The sequence below is a fragment of the Stegostoma tigrinum genome, chromosome 11 (genome assembly GCF_030684315.1).
Source record: "Stegostoma tigrinum isolate sSteTig4 chromosome 11, sSteTig4.hap1, whole genome shotgun sequence".
Lineage (NCBI taxonomy): Eukaryota > Metazoa > Chordata > Chondrichthyes > Orectolobiformes > Stegostomatidae > Stegostoma > Stegostoma tigrinum.
Window position 1 is genome coordinate 52,808,808 of NC_081364.1, and position 15,323 is coordinate 52,824,130.

The 15,323-nt window shown below is 42.0% G+C and overlaps 1 protein-coding gene across 3 annotated transcripts in view; it reads left to right on the forward strand.

Moving 5' to 3' along the window:
• LOC125460381 (uncharacterized) overlaps positions 1 to 15,323 on the forward strand; it is a 40,671-nt gene that overhangs the window by 8,523 nt on the left and 16,825 nt on the right. For all 3 annotated transcript variants that reach the window (XM_048547819.2, XM_048547818.2, XM_048547820.1), the window contains 5 exons: positions 1,887 to 1,993; positions 8,273 to 8,353; positions 11,429 to 11,548; positions 12,547 to 12,612; positions 13,310 to 13,413. In XM_048547819.2, the coding sequence (XP_048403776.1) occupies positions 1,887 to 1,993; positions 8,273 to 8,353; positions 11,429 to 11,548; positions 12,547 to 12,612; positions 13,310 to 13,413 (478 nt within the window). The remainder of the gene's footprint in view (positions 1 to 1,886; positions 1,994 to 8,272; positions 8,354 to 11,428; positions 11,549 to 12,546; positions 12,613 to 13,309; positions 13,414 to 15,323) is intronic.

The window sequence follows — 15,323 nt, forward strand, 5'->3', positions numbered from 1 at the left end:
AGGTTTTAAGGAAAAGCCTGATCTATAGATCAGTAAGCCTCGGTGGTGGGTAAGTTGTTGGAGGGAATCTTGAGGGACAGAGCTTACATGTATTTGGAAAGGCAAGGACTGATTTGGGATATTCAACATGGCTTTGTGCATGGGAAATCTTGTCTCACTAACTTGATTGAGCTTTTTGAGGAAGTAATGGAGAGGATTGATGAGGTCAGAGTGGCGGGCGTGACCCATTTGAGCTTCAATAAGGTATATGACAAGGTTCCTCATGGTAGACTGGTTAGCAAGATTAGATCACATGGAATACAGGGAAAACTAGCTATCTGGATGCAGAACTAGCTCAAAAGTAGAAAGGTGGTGGTGGAGGGTTGCTTTTCAGACTGGGGACCTGTGACCAGCAGCGTGCCACAAGGATTGGTGCTGGGTCCACTGCTTTTTGTCATTTATATAAATGGTTTGGATGTGAATATAGGAGGTATGGATGGTAAGTTTGCACATGACACCAAAATTTGAGGTGTAGTGGGCAGCGAAGAAGGTTACCTCAGAGCACAGCGGGATCTTGATCAGAACAATGGGCCGAGGAGTGGCAGATGGAGTTTAATATAGATAAGTGTGAGGTACTTCATTTTGTAAAGATGAATCAGGGCAGGACTGACACATTTAATGATAAGGTCCTGGGAAGTGTTGCTGAACAAAGAGACCTTGGATTTCAGTTTCATAGTTCCTTGAAAGTGGATACCACATGTAGGTAGGATAGTGAAGAAGGCATTTGGTATGCTTGCCTTTATTGGTCAGTGCATTGAGTATAGGAGGTGGGAGGCCATATTGCGGCTGGACATGACATTGGTTAGGCCACTTTTGGAATACTGTATGCAGTTCTAGTCTTCCTGCTGTCGGAAGGATATTGTGAAACTTGAAAGGGTTAAGAAAAAATTTAAATAGATGTTGCCAGGGCTGGAGAGTTTGAACCAGTGGGAGAGGCTGAATAAGCTGGGGCTATTTTCCCTGGAGCATTGGAGGCCGAAGGGTGACCTTATTGAGGTTTGTAAACATCATGAAGGGCACGGATTGTGTGAACAGACTAAGACTTTTCCCCAGTGTGGGCAGGTCCTGAACTAGTGGGCATGGGTTTAAGATGAGAGGGGAAAGATTTAAATGGGATCTAAGAGGCAGCATTTTCACGCAGAGAGTGTTGTATAAATGGATTGAGCTGCCGGAGGAAGTGGTGGAGGCTGGTACAATTACGACATTTACAAGGCGTCTGGATGGCTATATGAATAGGAAGGGTTTAGAGGGATATAGGCCAAATACTGTCAAATGGGATTCAATTAATTTAGGATATCTGGTCAGCACAGATGAGTTGGACTGAAGGGTCTGTTTTCATCCTGTACTCTGACTCTATGATTCTTTGACACTTACTCAGAACGTTCCATTTTGAAGAAGTCATGTTGAACTTAAAATGTAACTCAGTTTCTCCTTTCACAGATGCTCCCAGACCTACTGAATTTCTCCAGTACTTCTTGTTTTTATTTCTGATTTCCAGAATCTGCAGTATTTTATATTTATTAGAGAGTGTCTGTGAAATGCTCAAATGTGACCAATAGAGGCAATCAAGAGAATTTTAAAGGAAAAGCAAGAGAAGTGTAAGAAATAAGCTTGTTCAAAAAATGTGAAGGTCGTGAAGTGATGCAGGAAGTTAAAAAAAGGTGACATTTAGTGAGTTGCAATCCTACCATGACAGACAGGGGCTTTAGTAAGAAGCAAGGTTTCATTTGTCAGTATTGGAATGTGAGACAAAGCTGCCCAAAGATAATCTTGTGATATAAAAATCTATCATCAAGTTTATAGTTCAAATTAAAATTGCTTTCTCATTTCACTTTTCCCGTCAACAGCGTTAAATTTCACTGGCAGCACCTGCACTGTGCTTGGGATCCAACAGGAACCTCAGGGCAGTTGTGGCTCTGGGAGAGACACATTTTCTCCTTGTGTTCAGATCAAGGTAAGATTGACAAGCTCTAATTTAATATGATTTGAACTTACTTCACCTTTATGAAGATCTGTTCTTTGAATGCGGGTATTAAAATAATGATCCTGCTCTTTAATAGTAATTGAAGTGCAAATTAATTGAGAAAATGTACATTACCACCCATTAAGAATATTTTCAATCACAGCTTTAACCAGGTATGGACTTTAGGTTATGACTAGGATTTTGCTCATCAGTGCCTTGTTAATTTTAACCTGCTTTCCCAATCTCTTTCCCTCTTCTTTATCCTTCTCTCGGTGGAATTTCTAGTCTCATGCTCTTTACTTACCTTTCTCATGTCTTTTCCTCTGCTTCATTCTTTCTATTTCTCTTTTTCCTCAAGATAAAGTCTTTTAAGTTATTGAGTCATAGAGTCGTATAGCATGGAAACAGACCCTTTGGTCTCATTCATCCATGACGACCAAGTCTCTCAAACTAAACTAGTCCCACAGGCCAGCATTTGGCCAATATCCTTCCGAACCTTTCCTATTCATGTACCTGTCCATATATCTTTTAAATATTGTAACTGTACCTGTGTCTACCACTTTGCCTGGCAGTTCATTCCGCATAAGAACCACCCTCTGCGTGAAAAGGTTGACCCTCAGGTCCCTTTTAAATCCTTCTCCTCTCACCTTAAAAATGTACCCTTTAGTTTTAAATCCCCTACCCTACGGAAAAGTCCTTTTGCCCTTCACTTTATCTATGCCCCTCATTATTTTGTAACCATCTATAAAGTCACCCCTCAGCCTCCTATCCCCCAATGAAAAAGTCCCTATCCAATCCAACCTCTCCTTGTAACTCAATCCCTCCAGTCCTGGCAACATCTTGGTAAATCTTTCAGCTCCCTCTTCATTTCACACTGTGTTAACTAATGAATTCATGGTAGCTCAAGTAACGTACCGCCCAATGCACCTTGTCTCCTGTTTGTCCATCAGTCCTAGGTGCTTTGCCAATACTTTAATTGCCTTTGCCTTCTAGGCTCTGACAGACAGTTCGACCTCTAATTTATTTGCCAATTCTTTCAGCTCGGCTCTTGTTAATCACTGTAAAACCGTCAGAGTTATCTCTTTCAACAACAAGATGGTTTTAACTGCTTCCAATGCCGTTTTATTTCAGTATGAGAAACCCGGTATCTTGTTCTTTTATCCTTTATCAATTATCCTTAGACGATGTCCAATCTTTCATTGACCCCATTTAAAGATCCCAGACTAGTCCCCAAGCTTTTGTTACAACATAAATGGAAAGAGTTGGCTGATAAGCAAATGCCACCATGCTATTAGCTATTAGAAAACCATAAATACCGAATTAACCACTGAGGTGTCATTTACACCAATTGTCACTATTAATAGGAAAACAACTGTATTTATTGCAAACAAACTTCTTCTTTAACAAATGTCAGAGAAAAAAAATTGATCATTCATCTACTATTTGACTTAACCTGTCCCCTTTAATTCCTCAAACTCACATTCATTCATAAATAAGACTCACAAAGGACAGATTGTTTGACACAAGTATTATCAGAAATATAGAACAGGGAGAAACATTTTCTATCAGTTAAAAGTCCAGATCACAAGATGAAGAGTTAGCTGTCTCAGTTCTTTGGATTTTGAAAATGATGATGCAATGTTGTCTGCAGAGCATTGATTGGTCTTCGTTATATTGCTAATCAGACGCACCTAGGCCTTCACTTATATTAGAATTCTTTCTTTTACGTCTCTGGGTGTTTTTGTCCTTTCTCTTACACAGGGAGAGAGACAGGTGAGAGATGTCTTCTGTTTATTGGCTCTAGGTGATTCTGTTTGCACTGCCCTCAGAGGTCTGTAACAATCTGCAGCTGTACCAATCCAGCCGCTGTTGTCAGGCAGATCCTCCTTAACTCAAAGACTCACGGTGCCACTCTGTCTCAGTAATGTTACAATCTAACTCGTCCAAAAGCAACATTGTTCAGACACTTCAAGATCAAAGTGTAATGTCACAGGACAGCTGGTATGTATTTGGTGGATATTTAGTTCATCTCTTACAGATTAATTTAAGCTAAGATCATGAGTATAGCTTAAAATATTTACAAGGATGTGGTCACCTGCAGCTTAAGAAAGTGCAGGCAGAGAAAGTGGCAGTACAAACTCGATGGGCCAAAGGACTCTTTGGTACTGTATAATCCTGTGAATGGGTGCCTGCCGGTCAGAAGAAGGAGATCAGGCAGGTATTGAGGGAATTCCTTAATTGCATTTTGCTCACAAAGTGTTTTTGGCCTTGGGAAAACGGTGAGAATGATGGTTCCTCTCCGAAGGTCAGACAAGACAATGACACTGTGAATGGTTCAGCTCATAGTGTGAGAAATGTGGAAAGGCGATTGAGGTAGGGAATTCATGAGTGAGGGGAGTGGACAGATACTGCTGCATCTGTAGACGTGATTCCAGAATGGAATGTTGCCTCCTGGGTATTTGGTTCAAGGATATCATAGAGGGAGATGGCCTAGTGGTATTATCACTGCACTGTTAATCCAGAGACCCAGGTAATGTCCTGAGGACCTGATAATGAATCCTGCTATGGCAGATGGTGGAATTTGAATTCCTTAAATATCTGGAATTAAGGATCTAATCATGACCGTGAATCCGTTGCCAGTTGTTGGAAAGACCCATCTGGTTCACTAATGTCTTTTAGGGAAGGAAACTGCCATCCTTACCTGGTCTGGCCTCCATGTGACTCCAGATCCACAACAATGTGGTTGACTCTTCACTGTCCTCAGGGCAATTAGGAATGGGCAATAAATGCTGCCTAGCCTTCATCCCATGAATGAATAAAATAAAATAAAGAACAGCTGCAGGATATTCTGAAGCGGTTAGGGTTAGGTTCAGGGATAACTCTAAGACATATGGGTCTGTGTTCGCTGAAGTGTAGAATACAAGAGCAGGAATGTTATGCTGGAACCATATAAATCATTGGTCAGGGCACAACTGGAGTACAGTGTGCACTTCAGGTCAATAAATTATGGGAAAGATGTGATTACAGTAGAGAGGGTGCAGAGGAGATTGATCAGGATGCTTCCTGGGCTGGAGGGTCTGAGATGAGAAAAGGTTGGCTAGTCAGGTTGTTTTCACTGAATCAGTGAAGGTTGAGAGAGGATCGGATAGAGGTGTATAAGATTATGTGAGGCTGAGATATGATGGGTAGGAACGAACTTTTTCCATTATTAGATGGCTCAACAACCAGAAAGCATCGAATTCGAATAAGAGATAGAAGGGTAAGAGGAGAGCTGAGGAGAATTTTGTTTCATTGAGATGATGGTGGGAGTCTGGAATTAACTACCCGATAGGGAGATTGAGTCAGAAACTCTCAAAACACTTACACAGTATTTAGCTATTTAGTTGTGTTGCCACAGCTTCCAGGGCTAAAGGCTGGAAAATGGGATAAATGTAGTCAGAGATTTGTTGAGTGGCACTGATATGTAGGCTGAGTGCAGTTAACATGTCTGTGCAGTAAACATGTCTGAGTTTATGAATCTGTTTTATTTTCAAGTTACAAAACTTTCCTCCTTCTTTTAGCAGGGTTTGACTTCCATTTTGGTTTATAGTCCAAAAAGGGAGAAAGGGTGTTCCCTTACAGAATCAAGAAATAGCTGCAGACACTGGACACTGCAAAGGCTATGGGGCCCTGACAGCATTCTCAGAACCAGTACTGAGGCCTTTGGCTGCGGAATTAACCAGAGCTCAAACAGGGTTGTCCAGCCCAGCGACAATGCTGGCATTTCTCTGACAACGTGGAAAATTGCCCAAATATGTCCTGTCCACAAAAAGCAGGACAAATCCAACCTGGCCAATCACCACCCTGCCAACCTACTCTTCGGTAAAGTGATGAAAAGTTTTATCAACTGTGCCCAGAGAGCAGGAGTGTGGGGCTAGAGAGCAGCTGTACTTTAACAAAAACCTCTTCAAAATGCAAAAGAGGGGCTGGAGTCCATAACAGTTAAATAAACACAGGTCGTAACAAATTACTGTGAGTTTGTGAACCAACCTAACCTATAGGTCGGCTGTGTGCAACACCCCATTATCCTAGATCCCCAGTGCTAAGGGGTGCCCTCCACTGGAGACCTGTGCCACCATCAGCCATCAGAATGGATCGGCAGGTTGTATGCAGATGAGGATCAAGATTCTGTGATAATAGGAGCTGCAGATGCTGGAGAATCCAAGATAATAAAGTGTGAAGCTGGATGAACACAGCAGGCCAAGCAGCTTCTCAGGAGCACAACAGCTGATGTTTCGGGCCTAGACCCTTCATCAGAGAGGGGGATGGGGTGAGGGTTCTGGAATAAATAGGGAGAGAGGGGGAGGCAGACCGAAAATGGAGAGAAAAGAAGATAGGTGGAGAGGAGAGTATAGGTGGGGAGGTAGGGAGGGGATAGGTCAGTCCAGGGAAGACGGACAGGTCAAGGAGGTGGGATGAGGTTAGTAGGTAGGAGATGGAGGTGCGGCTTGGGGTGGGAGGAAGGGATGGGTGAGAGGAAGAACAGGTTAGGGAGGCAGAGACAGGCTGGGCTGGTTTTGGGATGCAGTGGGGGGAGGGAAAGAGCTGGGCTGGTTGTGTGGTGCAGTGGGGGGAGGGGACAAACTGGGCTGGTTTTGGGATGCAGTGAGGGAAGGGGAGATTTTGAAGCTGGTGAAGTCCACATTGATACCATTGGGCTGCAGGGTTCCCAAGCGGAATATGAGTTGCTGTTCCTGCAACCTTCGGGTGGCATCATTGTGGCACTGCAGGAGGTCCATGATGGACATGTCGTCTAAAGAGTGGGAGGGGGAATTGAAATGGGTTTGCGACTGGGAGGTGCAGTTGTTTATTGCGAACCGAATGGAGGTGTTCTGCAAAACGGTCCTCAAGCCTCCGCTTGGTTTCCCCAATGTAGACGAAGCCACACTAGGTACAATGGATACAGTATACCACAGTGGCAGATGTGCAGGTGAACCTCTGCTTAATATGGAAAGTCATCTTGGGGCCTGGGATAGGGGTGAGGGAGGAGGTGTGGGGGCAAGTGAAGCATTTTCTGCGGATGCAGGGGAAGGTGCCAGGTGTGGTGGGGTTGGAGGGCAGTGTGGAGCAAACAAGGGAGTCACAGAGAGAGTGGTCTCTCCGGAAAGCAGACAAGGGTGGGGATGGAAAAATGTCTTGGGTGGTGGGGTCAGATTGTAGATGGCGGAAATGTCAGAGGATGATGCGTTATATCCGGAGGTTGGTGGGGTGGTGTGTGAGAACGAGGGGGGTCCTCTTTGGGTGGTTGTGGCGGGGTGTGTGGGATGTGTTGCGGGAAATGCAGGAGACACGGTCAAGGGCATTCTCGATCACTGTGGGGGGGAAAGTTGCGGTCCTTGAAGAACTTGGACATCTGGGATGTGCAGGAGTGGAATGCCTCATCGTGGGAGCAGATGTGGCGGAGGCGGAGGAATTGGGAATAGGGGATGGAATTTTTGCAGGAGGGTGGGTGGGAGGAGGTGTATTCTAGGTAGCTGTGGGAGTCGGTGGGCTTGAAATGGACATCCGTTACAAGCTGGTTGCCTGAGATGGAGACTGAGAGGTCCAGGAAGGTGAGGGATGTGCTGGAGATGGCCCAGGTGAACTGAAGGTTGGGGTGGAAGGTGTTGGTGAAGTGGATGAACTGTTTGAGCTCCTCTTGGGAGCAAGAGGTGGCGCCGATACAGCGATATCGGATCAAGGTTCTTGTGTGTTTTTCCTTTGTGAACAGGATATACCTGGACAGTCTGCCACATTGCTGGAGTACAAAGGATTCTCCAATGGATAACATAGTTTGAGCTAATTAAGTGAAAGCATATGCAGCTTAAAATCAAAAGGGCACACAGCCATTGAGTAGTTCTGCTAATGCCAACATATTGGTCTCTGTTTGCAGAGTTGCTGCTTCACTGAACCCTGGAGTTCCACACAGTGCAAAGAGGATGTGTTTGCTGACACTGGAACTGTGGGGCAACTGCACATTGGTGTTCACTTGGAAAATGCACATACAAGATTCCAGGCTCCAATAAAAACTGCAATGTGGAACCAATTATGACATGGTGTTTAGGATGCGTACTTTAGAGAGAAAGGCATGTTGGTGGTTAAATTAGTTAATTGTAACTTACCTTTCAAAGTAGGTCCAGATGCAGTCCCAACGAAAATATGGCAAATTCACTGAAGTACATAGGAACAGACAAGTTAACTCTGTAAGATTCCCTTTCCTAGTCTTAAACTGAAGCTTCTTCATGTCAACAGGTTATTTTTCATCTACCTAATGGTTCCAAGAGGAGTGCCATTATAATGGAGAATGAACAAGCTTTGGTAAACTGTCAGCAGGTGAGAAGCAATCTTCAGAACTCGGTCAAACAACTAATTGAGCAAAACAAATCAGAAAGTAGAAAGAAAACAGGAACTTTCTGTCAAAGAATGCTGTCATATGATTTGGTTTGGACGTTAACGTAAAAAGCAGGGTTTAAAATTGTTATACAGGAAGTGAGAAGGAAGATTGATGATTTATGATTGGTAGAGTTGACATTGCTCACAGTGCATGTGATCAGAGCATGCACAGTTTTACACTGGAAGCATTGCATGCCTGTACCATCCCAACTGTGAAGAGCACAAATGCAGTTTTATTTTTAAATAGTTTGGAATAGGAAATAAGTTTTCTAACATTATTAGGAACACAATACTGGGAAGAGAACTCAACAAGGGCAGAGTTTTACATTTCTTTTAAATGTTGGCAGCACAATTTGGAAAATGGGCCTATTGTTTTATTTTAAGAGGTTACATGCAAGAGCTGGGAAAATAAGGAGTGAGGTGGATGTTCAATGTCTCAAATGGAACAAAGGTATCTGGTCCCAGATAGTGAGGCCAAACAATAGGGAATGGATCTCTATGTAGTGGTAGGATTTGGGAACCTAAGGGAGAAATCAGTAAAAAAACCAATAAGACTTGGGAATGATTTTTTTATTCTCTTGTGTGATGTGGTGTCAAGCCTCTTGGGTGTTATTGGGGCTGCACTCCTCCCGGCAAGTGGGGAGTATTCTATCACACTCCTAACTTATACCTTGTAGATGGTGGATAGGCTTTGGGAATCTGTAGATGAGTTACTCGCCACAGAATTCCTAACCTTTCACCTGGCTCTTGTAGCCAATATATATAAACAATGAGTGAACTGAGTTACTTGTCAATAGTCACCCCCAGGATGTAGATAAGGGGGATTTCAGTGATAGAAACACTATGAAAGTCAAGGGGCAGTGGTTAGATTGTCTCTTATTGGTGATGGTTAGTGCTGGCATTCATGTGGCGTGAATGTTACTTGTCACTTGTCAGCCTAAACCTGGATATTGTTCAGATCTTGTTATGTTTGAACATGGACTCCTTCAGTACCTGAGGAGTCACGAATGGTGCTGAGCATTGTGCAATCATGGGTGAACATCCCCAATTCTGATCTTATGTTGGAAAGAGGTCATTGATAAAGCAGCTGAAGATGTTTGGGCCGTGGACAGTACACCGAGGAACCCCTGCAGAGATATTCTGGAGCTGAGATGACTAACCTCCAATAACCACACCCATTTTCCTATGTGCCAGGTATGCCTCCAACCAGCTCAGTGTTTGATAGCCATCAATTCCAGTTTTGTTAGGGCTCTTTCATGCCACACCTGGTCAAATGAGGCCTTGTTGTTAAGGGCAGTCGCTCTCACCTCACCTCTGGAATTCAGCTTTTTTGGCCATGTTTGAACCAAGGTTGTAATAAGGTCCAGAGCTGAATGGCCCTGCTGGAACCCAAACTGGGCGTCACTGAGGAGGGTATTTTTGAGCAGGTGCTGCTTGATAGCACTGTTGATGACACTTTCCATCACTTTCCTGATGATTAGGAGACTGATGGGGCGGTAATTAGCTGGGTTGGATTTGTCCTGCTTTTTGTATACAGGACGTACATTTCCATATTGTCAATAGATACCAGTGTTGTAACTGTACTGGAACACCCTGGCTAGGGGAGTAGCAAGTTCTGAAGCATAAGTCTTCAGTACTATTGCTGGAATGTTGTCAGGCCCCATAACCTTTGCAGTATGCGATGTCTCCAACGGTTTTTGGATATCCCGTGGATCAAAGTTGCTGAAGACTGACATCTGTGATGCTGGAAACCACTGAAGGAGGCTGATATGGATCATTCACTCAGCACTTCTGGCTGAAGATTGCTGCAAATGCGACAACCTTATCTTTTGCATTGATGTGTTAGACTCTTCCGCTGTTGAGGATAGTGATATTTGTGTAGCTTCCTCCTCCAGTGATTTGTTTAACTGTCCATCACCATCCAGGACTGGATGAGGCAGGATTGCAGAGCTCAGATGTGATCCATTGGATGTGGGATTGCATAGCTCTTCTACCACTTGTTGCTTAATGCAAAAAGTCCCATTTGGAGCTTAATCAGGTTGACACCTTATCTTCAGGCATGCTCGGCATGGTCTTCTGCACTCTCATGTGAAGAGTGTTCAGTTAATCCCCATGTACCAATGATCTTTCCTTCAGAAATAATTTTTGAATGGGACAATATCAAATACTTAAAATTTACAATGCTATGAATTATGTAGAAACTAAAAATGTTTTAGAAAAAGAGAGTTCCCAGTGACCAACTCAATGGATCACACAAGATTTCATATTAAATGACCTTAACTTTCACAAAAACTAAAATCAACATCAACTAACATAGTAAACTACAGAAAAGATATCCCTCTGTAATTTCCTAACGTGACTGAAAAACACATGCAGTGTTTATGCATTGTGCCACACTATCTGAAGAATTATACTCTTTACAGGAACCAGTCCAAAGTTACTCCTCAGTTCCAAGAGACTTTCTTATTTTGCTGAGTCATCATGTTGAGTGCCCAGCAAAAGTTCCTCCTTTGATCCTCTGAGAATCTCTAAATCAACTTCCCACAGCAAGGCTCACTCCTTCTCCTGGTTATGTCAGACAATTATCCAGTGCCTTCAAAATTCCACAGGTCTGGACTGATTGACCAAAGACTAAACTCCCACCAGCATTCTGTCTGGTGATGAACAGAGAACAGCTTTCTTTTTGCTATTCACATAAGCAATTGTTTCCTTGTCCTTCCCACTGGGATATTTTCTCTCTTTGGCCAAGCTGGCACTTTGGTTTCAATAGGACATGCCCCTGGGCTCCTGCTCACCATGACAGTTAGGTCACATAGCCTTCTCATTGGGCAGACTGAGTAGAAGATCAAATGTTATTGCTCCATTTTGCCTTGAGTTTAAAACATAGAGATCTTAAAACTTAACATTTGGAATTAAAGGTACAATCTTATATAAATCATTGGTGATATAGATAATGATGTTTACAGCGTTAGTTAAACCGTAACCAATTCTTATTAGATTATCCAATTTCTTTAGTGCTCTTTTACTTTTGGTCGTCATGGGGTTTTTGCTGATCGTTTGGTGAACTGTCAAGGCTGGCGAGAAGACTACAGTAGACCTGCTTGTGTAATGAATTATCTTCAAGATTTTGGGCAGGTAAACTCTGTTGAGCAAATTCTGGTTAAAAGTAAATTATTGTATGCTTGAATCCACTCATTTCTCCCTGATTGGAATTTGCATACCATTGACTTTTTAGCATCTCTACATTTTGCTCATTTGTACTACTGATTGTTCAGGGAGGTGATTAGCACATCTGGCTGGAGGGTTGGTTCTCAGTACAGAGTTGACACTGACAGCATGGGTTCAATTCCCACATAAGCTGAGGTTACCATGAACACTTCTCTTTCCCTACCTCACTGCTCTCTTGAAGCATGGTGAACCTCAGGTTAAACCACCACCAGTCTTCTCTGCCTGATGAGAGAGCAGGACAATGGACTTTATTAATTGTTCCCATTTTTCAAGTTGGAGTTTTGCAGTACTGCCCTGTGGGACCATAACTTGCAGATTCTCGAGCTTACGCCATCTTTATTATCCATTGGAAAATCGTCTTCATTTCACTAAACAATGGACAGTCTCAGTATAGTCGAATAGCCCTGTTTTACTGGCCTGTAAACCTGGATGATGATTTGTAAACTCAGTCTTTCTGTCAAGTCTTGCTGATTCTGCACTAGGGTGTTAAATGATGAATGACTGCTATTCTTAAGGAGAAAAGGCGTACCAGAGCTAGTTTCGCAGAGTCACAGAATAGCACTAACAAAGCCTCTGATACATTCATTTTCCCAACTGGAGAAGGACAGTTGTCAATGGGTTGTTAGCAATGCAAGTTTCATGAAATTACGAATTTAAATTGAAGGTGACTTTCGAAGCTGCTCCTATTTGTGAGCTTGTTGTTTTTTGCATTTTTGAAATTTACGCTTTTCCTATTTTCTTGTTAATATAACTACAAACATGCAATCTTTAGGATGGTTTATCTGCAGCATTTGTAATGTCCTAGAGTCTATTTTGAAACTGAAATTAAGGATTTAATCTTGCATTTGATGTACTATAATCTCATATATCTTTCAATTGGTGTTGTCTGTTTTGTTCTGTTTTAGATTAATACCACCTTCCCATGTTTCTACAATCCATTCAAATCTCATGAAGTGATCAGGGAAAAACAGGTAGGCTGGCCTGAAAACTCCAGGACACAGATATGCATAAACACAAAATCAGTGTTTTTATTCCCCAAAACCAAACTCAGAAAAATTCTCAACTTATTTTCAGTGGTATGGTGAATCATATGGCATTTGAGAGATTAATCTTTCGCCCTATCACAGATGTTAGGGAAATGCAACTATTCTTTAGTTTGAAAAGTCAAAGGGGCACATATTTTTATTGCTATGCAAGCAGAGACTTTGGCCAAGGAAACAGTAGAACAATAGAGGGAAAACAAGAGAGGAAATGATGTAAGAATGAAAGGAAATTAATGCTGGCAACCGCCTCAGCAAAGCAACGTACCGGCTTTCAAAAATAAACTGTAATGACCATCAAGTATTACAGATACTAGTTATATGAGTTTAACCAGAATTTGAAAAATGGGTTTGCTTTGGCAAAAGTTTAGATTTATTTCTAATTGTGCGATGACAAGATTAGTTTTCAGAAACAAGTGCCGCATATTCACATAAGTTTGTGTAGATTAACATAACGTAAATAACACCCAGCAACACATGAAGTATATAAAGTAGAGGTAGCATAGAAAATGTAGAAGTAATAATAATCATAAAAAAATGTCTTGAACATTAAGTTATTGCATATAGCTGTTTTCTTAATGTTCCTTTTCTTTGGTGTTATACGTTATTGACAATTTGGATTTTCCAGCTGACATGGGGAATGGCAGTGAATTCCCTTCTGTGGCCATTGCTGGGCTTTTTTGGGTATGGAGCTGCAGGTGCCTTTGTACTAGTTGACTGCAGAAAGCGAAGGTAAAACAAAAATTGACATTGTTCTTTATTTGTAATGCAATTTCTGCAATACTGGATTAGGCACAAAATCATTGGTTTATAATAGATCTCTTAAAAAATAGGGAACTGAGTTTCCTTTGTTACCCTGAAGATAAGGCAGCATGGGAAACCATCATTCACAGTTGTCCCTCATGGTGCTTCATATCTCGTACAACTATTTTTACATGGATTCTAAGAGCTTAGCTAAGACTAGAAGCTTTAATTCCTACTTAATGATATTTCACTCTGTACAATTTTTGTTTGTATTTTCAGTCATTTGTCTTGTTTCTGAATATAACTGGGTTAACCCTGAGCACCAGCTGTTTGTATTGGAAATGGTTCTCTATGTGCAAAGATGTTTTCACTGAGTTGGAAAATTATATTGGTAGGTGTTTTGGAATGGCTTTGTCAGATGCAGAATAGGTTAGATCCATTTAGTTACAATCGCAAAGAGAATCATGTGCTGTGCATTGCTTATAATGGACATGTTGTGCAAGTTTCTCAGTTCAGGCTTTTTGGCCCCAATCCCATGTCTGATTCAACACAGGTTTTAAAAGCATAGTTTGTAATGGCCAGGAACTGAGTTTGGCATCCAATGAATGGGCTTGCCACTGTGTTCAGATGATGGCACCTTTGTGCTAAAGCATGGCCACCCTCGTTTGACTATCCTTTTTGGATAAGAGTTTTTACCAATAACCACAATCAGTAATGACTTCCCATTGTGCTCCTCATGGTTTTGCATCAGTGTGCCCTAGAATGGGTCACACTTTCTGTTTGCATTGATGTTTTAGTTCTGTTTCCCTCCAGCTTGATAATAAATTCTTCTATGAGTTTAATAGTTAATTCAAAGCATGTGATTTAGCAAATCCTCTCATCCCTGCTCTCCTTTAAAAATTCAGCTGTGTCCTGGCCACATTGGAAGATTGGCATACTGTGTGATGTGCAATTTTCAGAGCACATTGCACTGATCTTCACTGGCCCACAATGTCTCTACATTTCTCTCCTTCCGCAGGACTGCCTGTGCGTCCTCAATTTCTTCTTTGATCAGCTTCCCAATCATCTTCCATTCACCATGCTCTCCAGTGCCAGATTGAGTGTGTTCTCATCTTGAACAATATTCCCTTTAACTCACCTACTCCAGTTACAAGTGCCACTGTGAAGTCCATTTGCTGCTGAACTGTGAATGTGAAGACATAGGAAATGCTCAATGCTGCTTATTCTAATGATACTTGTATTTCCTTCCTGATCTGTTTTCCTAATGTTTGAATGACTGTGTCAGTTCTGCTTCCTGCTTTCAAGCTGACTTAGGGAATCTCATTACATTTTCCATCCCTATCAATGATCCACTTCTGATCTTTCTCTTCCCTTCTTGCACTTCTCTCTCTTCATCCCTACAGACAGATTTTCCATTGACATCTTCTTCTTTCAGGGCAAGCTTCTGCAACTTAGGTGATCATGACTCCCAAATATCCAGCTTTCAATAATGCCTAACATTTTAGTTGTTCTCAAATTTTGTACTTATTCTGTTGCTTACTCTTGATGTACTTCCTGCTTTGCCTTCCTTTTGCTACTCTCAATTTCTCCACTTAGTACCAATGTTCCGGTTTTTGCTTGCTAACTGTATGTACATCTTTACAAATCCACTAACAACTGCAACTCTGAATTTCCTTCCCCTGTCCCTTTGCACTGTTTCTTCCTGTAAGAGCTCCATTCCTTTGTCTGCGTTTGCCTTTGCTTGCTCTGCTGATGCCACCTGTAATACCAGAGCTTCTGAAATATTTTTCATCACTTCCTCGTGAAATGCTCTTCGGTTTTTTTGGATGTATTTCTCACTTAGCTGTGTTCTGTGCCCTTTGTTTTCACCCTTTCCTTACAATGATAATGATATATTT